Source organism: Oculina patagonica, chromosome 12, assembly GCF_052425735.1.
Source record: "Oculina patagonica isolate OP01 chromosome 12, crgOcupat, whole genome shotgun sequence".
NCBI classification, from domain to species: Eukaryota; Metazoa; Cnidaria; class Anthozoa; order Scleractinia; family Oculinidae; genus Oculina; species Oculina patagonica.
The window spans coordinates 15,255,758-15,275,706 of record NC_135769.1 but is presented as its reverse complement, the minus strand read 5'-3'; the positions used below and the strand labels follow the sequence as shown (position 1 = coordinate 15,275,706).

Genomic DNA, 19,949 nt, shown 5'->3' with positions numbered 1-19,949 from the left:
CCCACCCCTCCCTCATAAATTAACTTGTCCGTCCCTAATAAAATTTTGTTGACCCATTCGCTAATTTGAGATTGAGTTTCATGAGTGCTGGTTATTTGATTACCCAGTGGGTGCACTCCTGGCCGTCCTGGGTGGTACAGCTAAATGCGGCTAACCTGACCTGACGGAAACTGACAAAATACTGAAACTGAGTGAGTCTTGATATCTCAAGTCAAGGCGGCTCCAGTTTCCAAAGATTCCTCAAAGCTACAAGTATAGTTAATGATAAAATGAAAAAAATTGTCCTTGTTTCTGTAGAGTTGTTTAGACACGGAAAACTACTCGTAGGCTTGCTACAGACTTATGATAATTGGGTGGTAGCTGGGGTTATACAGCGTTTGTACATACAGCATTCAACGTCATATTCTGTAAATTGTTGGGGAAAAAGTCAGTAAACAAGCGCGCAAGAACAGTTTGCGTGTAGACTCCCTTTGTTAGCCGAGTCATAAGCAGGAAGGAGGTAATTTAATTGGATAAGAACGTCAACATGCAAGCAACAGCGTAGAAAGGTATACATTTCATAGCCCGAGAAAAGGCCAGGAGGTACTAGAAAGTACGGAAAAACCCTGGACTGCGTGTATATATATATAAAGGATAACTTGCTACCCCTTTTGTGTGGTAACAATTTTAAAACACCCACATCCGGTTTTAAGAGGGCTTTAAATGTTGTTATTTGTCGTGGACTTGAGGAATTCCTATCTTTTCGGTTTTCGCGCGCTCGTAGAGAATCACGCATTGCGATTGGCTGTTTTAAAAGTCACTCATCCTCGGTTTCTTTTGGCAGACATGTTTACTGATGTTTATTTCGGGTCGGAACTCGAAAGACGAAATAAGTGTTGTTGAACGGAAATCTGTGCCGAGAATGTGGAGTGTATTAGAAAGGTAAGCGCCGTCATGGCATAGAAATTAAAGTGAAATTAATGGGATTTTTGGCGATTCCTTTGTTGACTGTTGTACGTCTGAACTAAAGTGGAAAGCTCGTGGAAATGCTCGTTCACAAATTATGTTTTAATTGCAGATTAATTATAGAATCACGAAAGCTTAATTTGCAGATTAATTGTAGAATCACGAAATTAAGCTTAATTTTTCTACACAAAATAATACTCTCTTCTTTAAAATCGACAGGTAGAAAAAGAAAGCATCAAGTTAAATGTCGCCGGTGGCCGGCGTATTAAAATGACGTACCTTCACAAGCTATTTCAAGATTTGTCATTCTTTCGCGATTTTTCCGTGACGAGCTTAAAAAGCGCATTAAATTTGAATAACTCTAAGCACTTAGCGATTCCCATGGTTAAGTGATTGATGTCAATTGTTAGTTAAAATTCAGAAGGTTCCAGTGTTAACAATATAATCCAAGTTGCTCTGTAACCATGCACAACAGATACTAACCCCACTCTTGTTGGGACGTCAAAGATGAACCGACAGCAACAAAAACAGACGGCATACGGTAACTTCTAATTGGAGTATTCAGTTTGATCCCTTTGTAGCGACGCAGCTTGCCTCACAGATAACAGCATGGTGCAAGATCGAGCTGGGAATGCAAAAGCTAAACGTAATTATAAAAAGAAGAAGAGCGAACTTCGAAAATCCAGGCTCAGTATGTTCGATTCAGTGAGATCGTCCTCGAGCGCTGTTTCAGTGTCTCAAAGTTCGTCAGGTGGCGACGATACAGGTAAGATTCTTGTTGTTTCATTTGGAAGCTCCCTTTTGTGACATACATGAAAGTGAAATCATTTATTCAAAACAAAGGCAAACTCTCATAAGTGCTAACGGAGCAGAGTTAGATTACTCGCCATGTGAAACCAACCTAATTTCTTCCACGGGTGCTTTTAATATTTGAATCGCTAACTTTTTTTCAAACTTTATTTTTTGTGATCGTAGAGTTTGATGTTGACGACGAATTACCCGATGATGAAGAAATCGAGCGAAGATTTTCCACTTTGTTGGTAAGCTGGATTCAACTTGTATTCAAAACTGTTCAAGAGTTTTGATGGCTTATATTTATGCGGCGCACGATATGTAAACAAGTCTTGATTACTTTGTCAACTTTCTTAATGCTTTTCTCTGTCCGTAACATAGGAAAAGATGACATTACCACCAGAAAGAGCAGCGGAACTTGCCAAAAGTCCGAAAGCTCATAAATGGAAAATGATTAAAGCGAAGGTATGAAATTTGTTTCACTGTTTTGTCCTAATTCCAAAATAGAATATTAATCGTGTCTTTAGCCAGCCTTTTGACAGTTAGTTACTTGTCGGCCGGTATGCTAAAACCTGAATGCATTTATTGTAAGCATTATTTAATATAAAAAAGGTTCATTTGAGATTGTGTGTAAAATTAAAATAATGTTCTTAAAACTTTTTGGAATTTGTTATTTTGCACCCACGAAGCGTTAATTCGTATCCAGAACATTTACGTCAGTTGAGATTGACAGATAAGTGCTTTGGACATTAAAGTTTAATTAATCCCTTTGACACTACAAAGAATACCACTACAATAGATCCGATTGCAAGGATTATATCGTTGGCTTTTCCCACAGTCACCTTGTCATGAATTTGAATTTAACTGCAGAAAACAGATTTATACACTGATAGGTTTTTGCTGAGTGATCTAAACATGCATAAAAGAAGTTTTTTACAAGTCTTGCATGTAATTGCTAGAAGTTGCTATAAATATCTTGCGGTTAATTTGAAAGGAAGTCTAATTAGGAACTTTGCAGGTGGCAAACATGTTTTGCGGCAAAAAAATTATTATAATTCGAACTTCTTGACTTCAGCAAAAGAGAGGTTTTGATCTCTAAATACAAGCTCTTTAGAAGTCTTAGAAAGGATATGGATGTTACATACTTATCTAAAGTTCATGTAACTTATGCCATGGAAGTGATGTGAACTAAGAGAGTTTGTAGCTGAAGACTCAGTAGTTTGTAACTTAAGTGGAAAGACAAACTAAAGTGTCAAAGTGACACGAAAATGTCTGAATCAGACGACGATTCTGGCATTGACAAACAAGAGGATGTTAGTATTGCACTTTGCACACAAATATACCTACCACAATTTACCATGATGAATTGAACCTTATATAATGTTGTGCTTAATTTTGTGAACGTTATTTCACAGTCATTGTTCAGAGACAGAAATCCATAATGTTACTTATACATGCTGAATATTTTTGGGTGCAAAATTATAAAAAAATAGCTTATGGTAATTTGAATGTGTAAAAACCCTAGGACTAATTTTATCTGAAGTCCATAAAGTACAGTACCTGTCAGAAACCAGTCAACCCTTTAGTAGATGATGGTTTTGGCATAGTAACACCTGTACAAGAACCATTATTATTGTTAAAAATTGTGTCTGTATCGCACATATAATAAAAAAAACACATAAGGCACACTGTTCTATGGCAAATGCTGAAAGGTAGATTGTACAAGTTGGACATACAGTTCCTGACTTACTTAGCACTTAATTTGGCCAGAGTGGGTTTGACGAGCCCACAGACCCCCCCCCCCCTCCCTCCCTCCCTCCCTCTCTCCCACTCCCTGCAGTTAAAAATCAGCTCACCATTTCTTTTGTTTTGTTTCCTCAAATGGTTAACCCCCCCCCCCCCCCAAAAAAAAAAAAAAAAAAAAAAATAGACTTACTAAGTCTGACCTTTTGGTGGAAATATCTTTTTTCAGGTAGTTCTATCTACAATATATAAATTATGTACTGTCAGCACTGACATTTTTTCTGGAGAAAAATGGCCCTCAGCTTTAAAGCTAGAAGCCTATAGATACACATGCATAGTGAATATTTACATCTAAATCTAAACTAAATTGTACATCTGTACCAAACTTTGAATTCAAAAAAAAATCCTACAATCCACCCCCAATTTATTCTCAGCAGTCAGGTTATATCTATCCCTCAATCCCTTTAACTCATTCAGATTCTTGTCACAACAAAAATGATACAAAATTGACCATGTCGCACGCTTTATTTTATAACTCCAAAAGTATTTACAACTGTAAAGTCTCCAATATCTCATTTGAAAGGGCACAAAATGTGCTTTCTTCTTTGAAAAAAAAAATGTTGAATCACAAAAAATAAAATAATAAAAATATAGAATTTCAATTTTTTTGGTCAAGTATTGCAAGCACTTGATACAGGAAATATGTATGTTATTACCAGATGGAGTCACATATTAACTGAAGACAATAAACTTATGTGTTTTTGTAAGAATTAAGGCACTACAAACTGTACTCCTTAGGTTGTTATATTGACATCCAATATAAGCACCCCAACCACTTAACGCAGGAAATAATTATGTATGTTACCAGAAGTCACATATTTACTAATTACAGAATTCTGTCTGTTTTTATACTGTAGGAGTTAATGCAGCCCAAGTACTCTTCAGGCTTCTATATTGAACAGTTAAAGACCCACAGGGATATTGCACTTAACAAAACATTAAACAAGAAACTCCTCAAGGGTCTGGAGCCTGTGGAGATGATATTGAGGTCCCTGGAGGTTGACCTTCGAACACATCCAAATACCACGTGAGTTAACTTGCACACTTAAGATATATTATAGTTGCAACCTTTTATAAGGTTAGGTATACAGTGTTTATGCTGGCTAAATAAAAAAATAAATAAATAAAAAACTTCTACAGGTAACTGACAGTATTATACTTTTGCAATATGCCTTGCTAAAAATGCACTGGATTTTACAATGTAGCTTACATAAACTTAACAGTCCTACCTCTTCCAAAGTATGTTATTCATTTCCCATGTTGAATTTATAAGGCAATGGTCAAAAGCAAAGTCAATAATCTTCTGCTAGGTGTCTTAATCATGTGATTGGTTCATAAAAATTTTAGAACATTGACCTTCCTTAAAATATTGGGCAACAAACTCCCAACTTTTTCGGGTACAATTACTATAATTTTTGCTTCCATTGCTCCCAAACAAAATGACTTAGAAACTGTATAAAAGTCATTCTTCCCCCATTTACATTTGAGAAGTGCCTTTTATTCAAAGATGCCATCACTTGACCATTTTGTATACAACAATCTTCATTCTTTGAAATTGAAATGGCTTTAACATTTTGCTTTCAGCTGGTTACGTGAATTTATAGATGATCCCTACAGAGGCCACATTGCATTGATAGAATTCCTACAGTACCTGCACTTAAATCAGCCACTGCCTGAAGATGAGAACATTCCAAAGAAAAAAGGAAAACCAGACGTTCTGGCCAGAGACTTTGTGAGTGCTTTATGAGTTAATTTCCAGCTGCCTGTTACATATTATAGCTTTTATTACACACTGTCGTTAATGCATTGGTCTAAACAATGCAGAATAATCCTTTTGCCTCTAAATCCCTGAGAACTGCAAAAATTATTTTAACAGCTATTAGCATCACTCACCTTGCAGTTGGCTGGTAATGGACATAGCACTTCCTGCCACAGAAAAGTATTAAAAGTAGAGTAATAGCTGGTGCTGTTATCCTTTTCATCTTTAGTTAATAAAATTATGTTTAAAGAAAATTAATATTACAATCATGGTAGAATGAAATATTCAATAAAACTTATTTTTAATTAATATACTTAACAATAATTAAAATTATATGTGGCTTTTAATTACCCTTAAAGCTAATGTTTCCCTATTAACTGAACTGATTTCAAATCTTTTAATCTTGACTAATTATTAATTACCTGTGATAAAGTTTGTGGCAAATTATCAGGCTGCATGAAAGATCTCAAGATTTTATAAGGGTGCCCAACATTGTTTCTATCATAGTTTCCGTCCTAATCCCTAACAATAACGTTTCCTGTTTCCACATTAGGTTGATGAACATTTGTGTCTTATGTGTATAAGAGTCTTAATGAGGAACAAGGTATGTTGAAAATAACAGAATTAAATTTGCTTACATGTATCTTCCACAATGAAAAGTTTGTCGCAGACCTGCAGATTAAAAATTTGAAATTAGATACTCAGTACAACTAAAGCAAATAAACGATCATTTTTGTTGCTAAAAAAGTTGGAAGGAGAAAGTGACTTAAAACTTATAGGCTTTTTTATTTTGACCTGATATGACAAAACTTTTCAGTGGGGGGCAAAACATTTTCTAACTTGCTAACAAGCTAGTTATGTGTACATGTGTTCTCATCGACTGATAAAACAATTTTAAAACTTTTTAACATAATTAGTAAGAATAATCTCAAGCTCTCAGTTTACGTACATGCTATCCTTGTTCTTGATAAATTTGTTATCTGTCTAACATTTCTTTGATATGTAATTATTTTTCCATTTTTGTTTTTCCAGTATGGCTTTCAGTCCATCATGAGTGTAGATGACTGCCTCAAATCCATCATCCTCTGTTTAAAAATCGACAGTTTAAAAACACGAGCACTGGTTGTTAAGGTGCGTGTGACTGTGATCATCATCTATCTGTTTAGTCTACATACTTGACTACAGCACTTCTTATCAAAGACCAAACTCTTCAAGAGTTGTGAAGTTTTAAAATTAGAAGAATTTGTATAAAAAAGTAGAGGAGACAATTTGACTTTAGAATTGCCCTTTGAATATCAGACACTTAGAAACAGCAATTCCTTTTTAAAAAAAAAATTTATTCCAATAGACATCTTTACAATCAAAGTTGCAATACCAAAGTTGCATGAGCAATACCGAAATGTCACTTTTGCTTTTCCTCACTGCATGTTTGAGTTTGAGTGACTGTAAAACTTGCTTTCCAAAATGGTCCGAGATAGCCTTTTCTCCAAACTGGCACTAGCCCTTTGATAACTTTGATAATATTTTACAGTTGAAGCTCTCTTAACGGACACTCTCGTAAGTGGACAGCTCTACTAACGGCCGCCTTGTTTGAAATCCCGTTTTAACTCCCATACATTAAACTCTGTATTTTTACATTCTCGTAAGAGGACATTCTCATAAGCGTCCTCGGACACTTTCAGAGATTACGACTTAGACTTTTTCTTTGTTTTCAAGCTCCCGTAAGCGGACAACCCAAAGAAAATCCTATTCACAACCTCTTCATCTTATTTTTATTGATCAACTTTCACATCGCAATGATTTTACAGTAATTACAGTACCATATTTCAGTGCTTGTTTTGTCGTCACCCCCGTCTGTCCGGTTATTATTAGCTGGGCAAGCTCCCGCGGTCATTTATCCCCCACACAGGTCTCTAGTGACCGCTTACGAGAATGGTTCTCGTAAGCGGCCAGCTCCAGTTACGGACACTTTTTTCGCCCCCCGAGGGTGTCCGCTTACGAGAGCTTCGACTGTAATTATAATCAAATCACCACTAATCACCTCCCCTCTCCCTCACACGTGCACATACTAGTTAAATGTTGAAATTCTTTCATTGACTTGTTTTCTCTATCCCTGACCAGATGTTAACACAGGCCTGCATGCAGTCAGAATATTATGACAAAGTTATTGATGCAGTGAGGTTTTATGCAAGAACAACAAGGGAGGTCCGGACATTTGAAACACTGATAAACTTGATGTACAAGAGACCTATATCACCCCAGTTCCAGGTAAAAAAAAACAACAACAATACTAACTATTATTTGTTTGTTTATGGAAATATAGAGACCTTTGATTTTATGTCAATCTGATAAAGGTCATAGCCATGTCTTTTTACTCTGAAAATGCTGGAGAGAACCTAAACAACAGGCGAGAATTCAATCAGTCATTTGAAAAATGAAACAACACCCTTCATGATATGATGATCATTTCTATTCAATTATAAATTAAGACATTCATGACAATGCTCATTTTATTCATTTTATAAAATCATTAAGTACTACAGAATAAGAATTTTTGCAAAAGAGTGTCAGGTTCCAACAAACATTTTGTGCTTGATGATATTTTGAATTAATTTTATCTTTTTCAGACGCTGTGTTTAACTTTTTTCAACTCATTAATTGGTATCTCACCAACATTTAACAAGAAAGTGTTTCATCAACAAGAGATTGAAGATGCAGGATTTGATGTGGAACGCCTGGAAAGGGTATACAATAATAATTATAATTATAATATATTATACATGTATAAGCTACATAGTAAGATTGTACCAAGACCTAGTAATTATGTTTTAAGTTGTTTGTGGTGCAGTAAATAAGCCAAGGATCTTAAGAAGGGACAACATGTGAATGTACATGGTTGTGCTGTAACTTTTAAGTATGTCAGTCAGAGTCTTACTGGCTTAGACACTGACATGCTTAATTAACCCTTAATTAAGGGTAGTGTTTGTGGACAGCAGTTTAGTCCAGTGGCTTTAGTCTTAGAACTGTGATCTCCACAAACATCAGTAGGAGTCAAGAATGGTCCCTCAAAATGTCGCAGTGCTCGCAATGCTCGCAAAATTTTAGTGGGTGCTCGTTTGCGAGGTAGGATTTTGAAAAGTGCTTGTTGCTCGCAAGGCTAATTTTTTTCAATGCTCGTGCTCGCAAAGAAAAACGCTGTGCTCGCAAGTGCTCGCAAAGACCATTTGATACCCCTATCAGTACCAGGATTAATTCTCACCAGTAACCACCCTGGTAAAAATCCTCCAAGTGTCTTCAAGGATCTTCAAGAGGGTCTCTTGAAGGTCTGCAAGGATCCTGAAAGGTGATCTGCATTTCACCACGGATAAAAACCTACGAGAAAAATAAATCTAATTTTCTGTTTTATTTTTGTAGACCCTGGAGGGTATGGAGGCAGGATCTGTACGGGAAGCTCTAAAAACATGGCAGGACAACTATATTCACGTGCAAGGTGTTATGGATGAGTTTGTTACTCTCAAAGAAAGAACCAAGTACCTGAGAGATGAGGTAAAACATCGCCTTAACTGTCATTTTTTTCTGAAAAATGTTTGTGAAAATGTTAAGCCATGCAGGCATTCTTAATAGTGCCGTCTCAAGTGTGTCTTAAATTCAGGTGTAAGTCAACTCTTTATTGCAATTCAGAAATGCCAGTCAAAGTTGTGCGATCATTTTAATTTTAAAGAGGTTGTTAACAAAATAATTGTTATACTTTGCTTTTTTCGCCATAGGTTGATCTTTTGCAAACAAAACTTGAGGTAAGTGATTGTTTCTGTATTTTATTTTCTCAAAAGCATGTAAAGCAGTCATGGTAGTCTATAGATGCAAAAAGAGAAAAAACTTCACAGAAGTCAATTTAGTCTAGACTAGGATCAGACTTTATGATCCATTTGGAACAAAAAGCATTAACAACACTATGCAGTGGGCTCTGTAGATGTTTTGGTGGCCTTCTCTTTCTCTGCCGAGCTCACTGGCCTTCCCACCTTCCTTAATTGCCCTGTGGGTTCTGTCCACTCAAGGGCCTTTTGAAGAAAATGTCATCAATTTAAAGTCATGTTTGTCATACTGAATATTGTTTTGTTTCTTATCAGGAATTGCAAAGGGAGAACAGTGAACTCAAGAGACATAACACAGAGGTAAGTTTGATTTGGTCCTTTGCTTGGCAAGTGAAGATTATTAAGGGGTGGTGAATTGTCCTTCAAAAAATGTGTTGCAAAATTTTAGCCAAATTTCAGGGGTCTCGTCGTCTCAAATTTTTCTTTGATGCCTTCTCGGAGTCTCGATTTCTTTTGCAAGGCTAAAAAGGTCTCGGGCTCGCAGAAAATTTATTAGTCTTGCCATCTAGCATTTACCATTCGACACCCCTAAATTACAGCCACTTTTTTAACCCAACCTTGTTAACATGATACAGCTTGTAAAAGTTTTAATGGCACGTTGATGGTCAGTTTAAATTTTTTTTTTTGAGTACATGTATGTTGTTTATGTGTTTGATGACCAAGAATCCTATTGTTTTGAAGTACAAAATTAAAGTAAGGCTGGAACTTGTACATACTAGTTATGCAACGCTTTCGAGTGGTATACTATGGAATATCCCAAGAGTCACTTGTTCACGAGCCTTTAGGCGAGTGTGTTTACCAAGAAAATACAAGTGACAAGTGGAATATTCCATAGTATACCACGAGAAAGTGTTGTGTAACTATTTTATACCATGCTATAGAAAATATGCTTACTAAATTTCGTCGACAATACAATCGCGGCGCATGATGGGAAGGTTGGGTTGAATACCGTCGAATATACGACGGCTTTCCTGTATTCTGATTGGCTGTAATTTCTATGGCATGGTATAAATTGCAATGTGCTCATTGGTAATTTCTTGTTTTAAACTGTGTTGTTGTATTCAGCTTGATATGCGATCTGAAGAATACCGACTACGAGCCACAGAATTACAGACAACGTTGGAGAATGTTGTGGTAAGCTAACCTTTTTTGTAGTTGTTTATTAATTTTTTGTTTTTATTGTAAAGTTTAGAAAAAACTGTTTGCAGAATGGATGTTTATCTCCGTAAAAGTCATGATTATTGAAAAAACAAATTTTTATTTTATTTTGAAAGTGACTGAAGTATCAGCAGACTTGGGTTAAAAGGATTTAACTTTTTATGAACATTACTAGCAATTTAGTTTGTCACTTTTATATCCAAATCATTTGAATATGTAATTACTTTAACCTTGATTCACAGGGTACCAGGGTAAAGCTAGATTTGTCTGGTTTGTTTTGTTATTAGTTGATCAATTGGCGACGTGTCATTTTCTTTTAGAAACAAGTAAAGCATGAAGCAGACCAAGCTGAGTTACCCAATGAACTCATCACCAGTGTAACCGAGGCTGCAGCAGCTGTAGCCCCACCCCCCATCGCTCCACCACCACCACCACCCCCTCCCCCACCAGCACCAGATGGTAGGTGTTAGCTGTCAAATGTATAACATCTTACATAAAACAATAATTATTTAGAGGTATGTTAGATGTAGAAGGCAGTTATAACAACTACACACTGCTACCGTAAGGCACTAAAAGGGTTTCTGGTCTTGCTCTCAATAACGATTGTTTTATCTAAATTCTTTTCTTGGCCATCTAAACAAGGCTAAGAAAACTGTGTTGTTACACCATGTGTTACAACAGCTGTGGCTCATCTACATTGTTATAATACAGTAAGCCTCTGGCTTAGTCACAATCAGAGAGTTCTGGGAAATAGTTTAGCTTAAATGTTAGAGGGCGTTTTGCAGTTTCGATCAAGGCAAGGCATCCGTCATTTTAAGTCTTTTTATTAAAAGAAGTGTCGCTGCTTCCAAGGCCAACGTCTGTTGAGTATGTATGCAGCCTTGTTTACTTATCTAGGCAGACTTTTTAAAAGTTCAGTTTTGGCACTAGTGTTTGACTAATGGTATTGCTTTATGTTCTTACAGGTACATTAGTTCCTCCCCCACCACCTCCCCCTGAGTTGGGTAAGTAAAAATGATGTTACGTGAGGGGCACTGCCTCATTTTTAAATTGTAAACATCGTGTACACCTGATCAAAAGTGAAATTAAATTAACTTGTCTAGACTGGTGTAATTGTCTAGGTGATTATGGTGTTCTTATTGCTGTTGCTGTTTGATCACCATACCCGGAAAACCGTCAAGGTTTGCAAATTGTTGTGTAACACCAAACTGGATTTGCTTGTTTTTCAGATGGTACTCCATCCTTGAGACGGCGTCTAGCTGCCAATAAATGTCGACTGCCAATGCTGAACTGGACTCCTATGACGTCACAATCAGACGCCAGTGCATTCTTCAAGGTACACGGCAAATGCAAAGTCCATTTGAGTTTTAATACCTATTACAGTAAAAAAACTTTTTTCTAAAAACCAGTTAACTCTTCTGGCCAATCATAACAAATCGCAATCATTCAATCAGACCTAAGAGCAAAAGTGTGCATCCCATGCCAAGTACGGGAAAACATGCAACCGGTACCAAGGGTGGAAAACTTGTGGAAGCCAAGCGCGATTGGTTTTGGTTTTGGTTTCAGTCCCAAGGTCACAGCCCTGTCGGGTTTCGAACTATAAACCACGTAAGGTTGTGGAAATAACCTATAACTAACAAATTAAGGAAATTACTTTACTTCAGGTAACTGAGCTACATCATACAAAGCTGTATCTGTCTTGCATTATTGACGTTGTTTGTTGTTCCAACAGGGTATAAGCGACGAAGAAGTCATGGGATTGCTGGACTTTGCTGATTTTGACAGGAGGTTCGAGCTTAAAATTAATGAAGCTTCTGAGGATCTTATTGCGAAGAAAGAACAAGGCAAGTGTTCATGCACTGTCCCTAATCTGTGCTCAATCCAAAAATTACTGTAGCCCAAGTCGTGTCTTCACTACTCTTTGTAAAATGATGTTGCTCTTCCTGTTCAATTCTTTTCAAGCTCTAGAGACATCTCAGTGAGATTCCACCTGAAACATTACATACTGTTGACGTACACGTGTATAGTTTCCCTGACTATTTGTTGCTTCTGCGCAAAAATTCAAAAGTGGTCAACGTTTATTTTTTCAAGTACTACAGACCATGAACGTAATGGCGCTCTTGAAAATATTGCCGTAACCGTTCATCAGAAGAACATTTCAGAAGGGGCCACCCATGATGTGAGCACAGTTACGGACACGTTCGACATGTTCAAGTTCTTTGCAGAGTCTTCATGCACTAAAAAGAATTAAATTTTTGCTTTGTTAAAGAATTGCTACTAAGAGGTCTCTTTAGCGGGTTGATGATAAAGTTCATTTTTTAAACAGTCATGTATATATTTGTTATATTACTCAACAGCCTTAAAGCGAGCAGCAGAGCAAATCACAGTTATCGAGCCAAAAAGGGCAAGAAATCTTGGTAAGTTCAAACTCACCTCGCTCACATGGGAGTCTTCCCTTGTCCCGACCTACCCCAGCTGTCACTTGTGGTACTTTCAAAAGCGCTGCGTGACTTCAGTTTTTTTCAAAGGTGGCTGATGTCAAGATACATATTCTCCTTACTTGTCTTCAGTCTGAAGGATTCGTTTTACACCAAAACCATTCCCTCTTGTTTAATTCATTCACATGACCAACACGCATCACTTGTATTGAAATTTAGAGCAAGTGAAATGTTTTCCTCTGTTGGTACAGAAATGGATAAAAACGGTCCATTATCCCGTCACTCGCCGGCTTAAGCGTGGATAGAAAATAATAGAAACGTGTTTAAAATTCATCTGTTTACTTGTCCCTTAGTGATTGCGCGTCGTCGCATACAGCACTCTACAGAAACAATTGGGTTCCTGATAGACCAGTGTGACTTGGTGGAGCTTCCACCCGAGCATGCAGAATTACTGCTCAAGTTTGTACCTACCAAGGAAGAGGTGAGAACTGTGCTCATATACCAGCCTGCGTAGCAAGGCGTATCACATACTTATCACTCGACCGGGGCTTGTCATCTTCAGTTGAAATTCTGAAGTTCTCATGTTGTGCTAAATGATCGGAAACGTTTTGAGAGGGCGTGCAAAACAAGTTACTTGTTTGATGGGGCTAGTACAGTGTAAATTTTTCCTTGTTTTATGTTTTTGTTTGTGGTTTAATTTCAGCTGGCAGGACTGGCTCAACATGCAGATCAGTATTCAAAGCTGGCTGAAGCTGAACAGTTTCTGTTTGAGGTAAGGTGGCAGTGAATAAAACAATCAGTAACCATACATATATGAAGATAGACTACAAGAGCTACTGCAAATAGTCCGCTCTTTCAGATAATTGAATGTGCGTGAAGTATTGGGGCCTGCTTGTAGTCTGTGAGTATGAAGGAAGTACTTTTAATTGTTTCCTCACTTTTCATTTGACGATATCTTCAATTCTTGTTGGTGGGTATGTCAGAACTGACAACATAAACTGCAGATAAAAGATTTTGTACATGGAAGGTCATCGAAATTATGAAAAGAAAACCTGAAAAATAAATTCAGGCTTGATTTCTTTTCTTCAGGGCAACAAGGATGGCCAAGGGTTTTCTCTGGGTTCTCCGGTTTTCCTGCTTCCTTAAAAACCAACATTTTACAATTCGGAATTCCAATTTGACCTGGATAGAGGACCCACATGAAAACCAGCTAGAGCTGATGTGGCTTCCTCTCTAAATACAGAAATTCAATTTTAGTTGTTGTTGTTGTTGTAAATTTTAATTCGCAACTGCTTAGGTTCGTACATAACTGCGATGGTGTTCCATGTTCAAAATCTTTTGACTCGGGTTAAAATCTAAGTAGGTTCAAATTCGACGAGAAGGAACTTGACTCGATGACAGTGTATTTAGATTCGGTGGTCAAACAAAAGCAAGAGTTTAAATTCTCGTTTTAATTCCTGTTGACTGTCCTTCTCGTTTGCACTGTAGTAAACCTACAGAATAATCGTTCGTTTATCACAGAATGATCGTTCGTTTATCACGCTTCTTTACTTCATAGATTGCTAAAGTGGAGCGGTACGAGGCCAAACTTAGTGTTATGGCGTTTATTGGTGTGTTTGATGAGCTCATGAGAACTGTTATGCCGGTACGTTTGTTCCTTTCTTGTTGTTAGATTATTATTGAAGCAATATTATTATATCAAACACGAGATACAGTGTTTTGATATTTGAAGCCTTTGCAGAGAACGCTTTTACTCTTTTCAAATATGTTTTATGCTGGTTCGTCGTACATACACGCAACTAAATCTCCTGTTTAATAGACATAGTGATGTTTACTACGGTTTTACAGGTTTGCTTTTTTTCCTTTTTTTACTTCGCCCTACATGCTTCACTTGCCAAACTACAGCAGGATTGGTAAAAATATGCAGCAATACTCAAAACTCAAATATCACATTAGAGGGTAATATGTTATATTTATTCCTTTCTCGCTTGTTATACATATGTAGAATATAACAGGTTCTGTTCTTGTCCTTTTTAGCAAGTGGATGCTGTTCTGAGAGCGGCTACTTCCATTGTTAACAGTGGCAAGCTAAAAAAGTTATTTAAGGTAATGCTTTAATTTTTTAAAAACACATCTTCTATGCAATGTTTCTTGTTGGAAACGCAGGCTGGAATTACACCTAATTGAAAACGAGAAATTGTCATATCTTTCCAACTCTTTGTCCTTACGAGGAATGAGAACCGCGATGACGTAATGGTGATCGCAATGGACTCCGGTGAGAAGTCTGGGTTTTAGCCCTGGCAAGGGTCATTGTGTGGGGGTAGTCTGCAGTGGACTAGCACCCCACCCAGGGTATAAGAAGCAATACTGTTAACTAGTCACTGCGTGCTACAGAAACTGACTCTGTGGCTTCTTTAGTCCCATGAGACCACTTAATAGATGTCAACGTTTTTGACAATCTTCTTTGGTCTATGTAGATTATACTGATATATGGCAACTACATGAATAGCAGCAGAAGAGGACTTGCGTATGGCTTTAAACTGGAATCTTTAAACAAGGTAAGACAACAGTTGAATCCAAAGGATTCTTTATCATGATTGAAGGTAGTCTTTTTGAGTTGAAATCGTGTCTTCAAGAATTGATGAGCCCGTACTATAACCTTACCGAATCCCAAACTGCTGTTCCCTTTTGACGCCAGGCGAAAGTAAGATAGAAGATACATGTACGTTATAGCAGGTAAACTTGATGTTGTCGTGCTAAAACAAAGACCTTTTTTTGTTTGGAATAATGTAATATTGCCCGATGAATACTAAAAATAACCCGAATGACCCCAAAATGACTTTTGTGAACAAGAGAACAAAGAGTAAATCGTTTTATGTATCTTTTCTTTCGTTACGTCTGTCTAGAACTGCGGCTTAAAACCAACTATTTTTTTTATTTCAGTTGGAAGACACTCGGACTACGGACAGAAAACAAACATTCCTTAGTTATATCGTGGAGATTGTGCAGAAAAGGTTCCCGGATCTCCAGGACTTCTCAGAGGAACTGTATCTAGACGGAGCAACTACAGGTGAATATCTAGATATTCTATGATTGTCCATCCAGAATTGTATTTTTTTATCCCAGTGTTGGACAGTTTTATTCGCGGTTAATGTATCAAAATACAACGATTGTCCATAGAGGTAGCTCTGAGCTTTTTGGGTGTTAACATTAATGCACAAAATTACCTGGTGATTACCAATCGACGAAACCTGAAAATTAATAATATTCATGTAAGGTAGAAAAAAGGAGAAAAGATTATAGTAAATCGAAACAGAACACGCACGGTTACGACGGGAGAAGGTTGATATTTCGAACAACTAACTTAAATTTGGCTAAAACAAATTCGGCTAAAACTTTTTAAGGTTCCCCATCCGTGCTATGACAAATTGATAGGGATGCACCCCGTTATGATCCTTGTGTGGTCAATGTACAAGTGATTTGGATGAAGGTGTTCAAAAGTGTGTTTATTTTTAAAGTTTCCATGCAGACTCTAGCAGCTGATGTGCAGGGATTGCGGAAAGGCCTGGACCTGACAAAGTCTGAGAGAGACAGGCAACCAGACAACTTCATTATATTTGTATCCTTTTGTTGCTTTGCTAAATCTATTGTTTTAATTTGTTTCCTGTTTACTGTAGTTTTATTCATTCTACCTTCCTAAGTGAAGGTACTGTTACCCTTACTGCAGAATCTGATTTTAATGCTCGGTAATGGTGGTGTGAATTCAGTGTGCTCATATTTTTAATTTTTCGTTCATTAACTCGTTTTTCAGAAGGTATAGGCTAGCGTAAAATTTCGTATGTGCTGTTGATTCTCTGCCCGAGTGACTACTACCTCTTTTAATTTTGTGACCATATCTGAGAGATCCAAAAATTCTCAGGCAGCCAAATTGCTGTAGGTGTGACCTCTCATTACTCATAAAGGACTACCTCCGCGAACATATTAGCTTGACAAAAGTGGGCTGTCACTTGCGGACGTGTGAACAGGGTTCATCGGAAAGCTAATTGATGGTGAGAGGCCGCAATCGTTTTTTGCTAACAAACCTGCCACAAAGTAGTACATGTCTTAAAATGTTTTTTCCTTGACGCGTTTGTTTATTCAGACGTTCTATAACGCGGCTTTCAAGAAAGTCCAGCGTATCACTGAACGTTACCGTAAGATGGACGAGGTTTATGCGCAGATGTGCACTCTGTTCGGTGAAAACCCTCGAGTGGTTGAACCTTCCGACTTCTTCAAAGCCTTCATTGACTTCATTGCTAACTTCAAGGTATGAAAAATGGAAATCTATGCTTATAACAGACGTACACTAAGCTAAACGCTAGTTTGCGTCCTCACTGATGCAACTAATTTAAGTCATTAGTAGACAAGGATCCGAAAGTTATAACCATTTCATTGTTTGTTATTTTCTGATCGTTTGTAGAAAGCTCAGAGGGACTTGGAAGAATTGAAAAGCCCACAGAAGAGCCGGACGCTAAGTAATGGCGAATCATCAAAGGCTCATATTCAAGTTGCTGCTGCAGCTGCTAATGAGGGTCAGCGGAGATCAATGTATAACAAGAACAACCGGTTCTTGGTGACGTAGTGCAAGCTTAACAAACATGCATTAAAAGTGGGATAAATATATCTTATTAAACATTTTAGGGTGTAGTGTCACTGTATACTTTTACGAGTCTTATAAAATATTGGCGAGACGGTAGGATGAGTGAAACTTTACAGGTACACTTCACACTGAAATCTTCAATAACAGACTTATTTCCCAACGCTTGCCTTTCCCGAAATCCTTCTGTGGTCAGGATAAATAAGAGGTCTCAGAGAAAGCCTGTTAAAGTGGTCTCCGATCCATAGAGTTTTCATATCGTGGGGTATTCTTATGTACTCGTTTCGCACGTTAATTGTACTCACTGAATGCAGTTGGATAATATAAAAAGACCAGTAAATACAATACAATGTATATGACATGTTTATGTTTGACTACATAAGGTAGTTTTCCAGTGGAAATTAAAAATAAATTTAAAAACAAAGTTAAGATGAATGTAATATAAATTGCATGCCTCGATAATTTATACCAAAATTGTTGAAATAATTTAAAGAGAGAAAATATTTTATAAAGAAGGCAATGCAATAAGCAGTGTTTGTTATGCAATCTGTAACAGGTTTGTCTTACTTTCATAGCTCAAGTTTTGATTTTCGACACCGGGTTTTCTACTTTAGCCTTGTTACGTAGAGCTAAGAAAACAAGTTGTATACGGTCTCAATTTGATGGCAGTTTGTGATCATTGCCTCGTCTTTGTCACAGTTTTACCTGTAACAGAACTCGTAGAAGAGATTCCTTTAATCATTTGCTCGACTAGTGTGACGATTCGACCATTTCGAATTTAGACGTTAGTCTCGTCTAAACGTCCTCCGTCTCCAGTGTTAAAACGTAACACAACGTAGTTTTATATTTTTTAGTTTCATAAAATGACCGTTATAATCGTGGTTTGATTCTAATTTTCCATTGTAAATATGAAGCCTTTCCACGGGAGAGGGTATGCATTGCTTAAATTTGTATTTGTATAAAGTATCAAGAGATGCATCCTTAGTCATGGATGTTGTAGATATAAATAAAGGTTTTTTCCTTTGGAAGGAAATATCGGCCCATCAACAGGGCTGTAAATATAGGCAAGGAACTGTCAAGGAGTAGTTAAAATATTTCTAAACTATCTTTTGTAGATTTAATGTAGTGCTGTAAGTAGTAGACCTATTTTTAAGCGCCATTCATTAAATTGCTGAATATTAAAGTTCAGTATACTTTCCACAGCATTTCCTTGTTTGTGTAATTTCTTGTGGATTTGCGTAACGTTGTGTATATATAATTTTTTCGACTAACGTTTATTTGATCAGCAGAGATTTGCTACAGCAAATACATAAGAAGAACCAAGAAAGATTTAATACTGCTCGACGTTTCAGAATCATCTTGACTCCATTATCAAGAGACTTGTACAGTATGCAAATAAGGAACGCTACAAAATAAGCATACAACAATGAACAGCCTAAACGAACACCTTAGTGTGGATGGAATCCGTTTGCACGTTAAGTGTTGGCTTACGCATGTGAATGTACAACATTTCTTTCACGAGGCAATCAAATTTGCCGCTACATTTTGTGATGACGCGAAATTGTTCGATAAAGCGTTCAGGTATTTCGCAATTGTGTTGCAGGTTGTAATGTTTGTAAATTGATGACGCCTTTCTGGTGTGCCCTTCTACGCGCTCGTGTAAGTGGCCACGTGTATACCCCACATATCCTGCATCACACAGGTTACATTTGAATTGGTAGACGATACATTGTTGGTTAACAAAAGGGGGCTTAATTTCGTGTCGCTTAAGTTGTTGCTCGAGCTTATGGCTTACAAACACTGGTTGGACAGTCACGTTCAGTTTCGAATTTAGTTAAAAAGGTAAAGTCTGTGTCCAAGCCAAGTGGCCCGTACAGCCGGAGCTTATCCCGGTTTCCGTAGCATTATGCGACTAGGAGTATTGCTACTCCCCCCTGGATGGGATGCTAGTCCATCGCAGGGTTACCCCCCAGCAGTAAATTCGCCGGTACCCATTTATACACCTGTGTGGAGAGAGGCACTGTGAGAGTAAAGTGTCTTGCCCAAGAACACAACGCAGCGCCCCGGCCAGGCCTCGAACCCGGGCCGTTCGACTCGGAGTCGACAATAAAAGCAATTCTTTTTCCAAACCAAAGCGACAATTCAACTTACCCTGGAACAATCGTTTTAAATATCATTTTCTGGCGGTTTTCCGTGCGCGAGGGGAATGGAGAGGAGGTATGTGAAGGACCGATCCCATTCCCCTCGCGCTTTCACACACAAAGAACCTCCGATCAAGTTTTCGTTGGTGTAATGCACCTATCAATGGTTTTGCCCCAGGATGGGAGGGGGGAACCCACGGGCATTTGACATCATGAAGCTCTCCCAGGGAAGGGATTTTTGACATCTAAAATGGTCTGCTGGGTTAGAAATTTAAGAGGAGATTGAAATTTGACATTCGCTATGTGCCCAGGGGTGGAGAATTCGACTCTGGATTCCAAAAAATGTCAAATTCCCCTGGGGTTGCCCCCCCCCCTCCCCATCCTGGGGCAAACCATTGATGGGTG

General features: G+C 37.7%; 1 protein-coding gene across 1 annotated transcript; it reads left to right on the top strand.

The window, feature by feature from the left end:
- Positions 1-1,398: 1,398 nt before the first annotated feature.
- On the top strand, positions 1,399-18,608 carry LOC144632620 (formin-like protein 3). The gene is made up of 27 exons (XM_078491302.1): positions 1,399-1,711; positions 1,921-1,985; positions 2,119-2,202; positions 4,398-4,567; positions 5,125-5,272; positions 5,853-5,903; positions 6,332-6,430; positions 7,421-7,567; positions 7,927-8,043; positions 8,714-8,845; positions 9,067-9,093; positions 9,427-9,471; positions 10,237-10,305; positions 10,650-10,788; positions 11,295-11,333; positions 11,559-11,665; positions 12,062-12,173; positions 12,687-12,746; positions 13,121-13,248; positions 13,471-13,539; positions 14,326-14,412; positions 14,805-14,873; positions 15,245-15,325; positions 15,711-15,837; positions 16,286-16,386; positions 16,909-17,073; positions 17,227-18,608. The coding sequence occupies exons 1-27, from the start codon at positions 1,555-1,557 to the stop codon at positions 17,386-17,388; spliced, it is 2,757 nt and encodes a 918-aa protein (XP_078347428.1). The 5' UTR covers positions 1,399-1,554; the 3' UTR covers positions 17,389-18,608.
- The last annotated feature ends 1,341 nt before the right edge of the window (positions 18,609-19,949 follow it).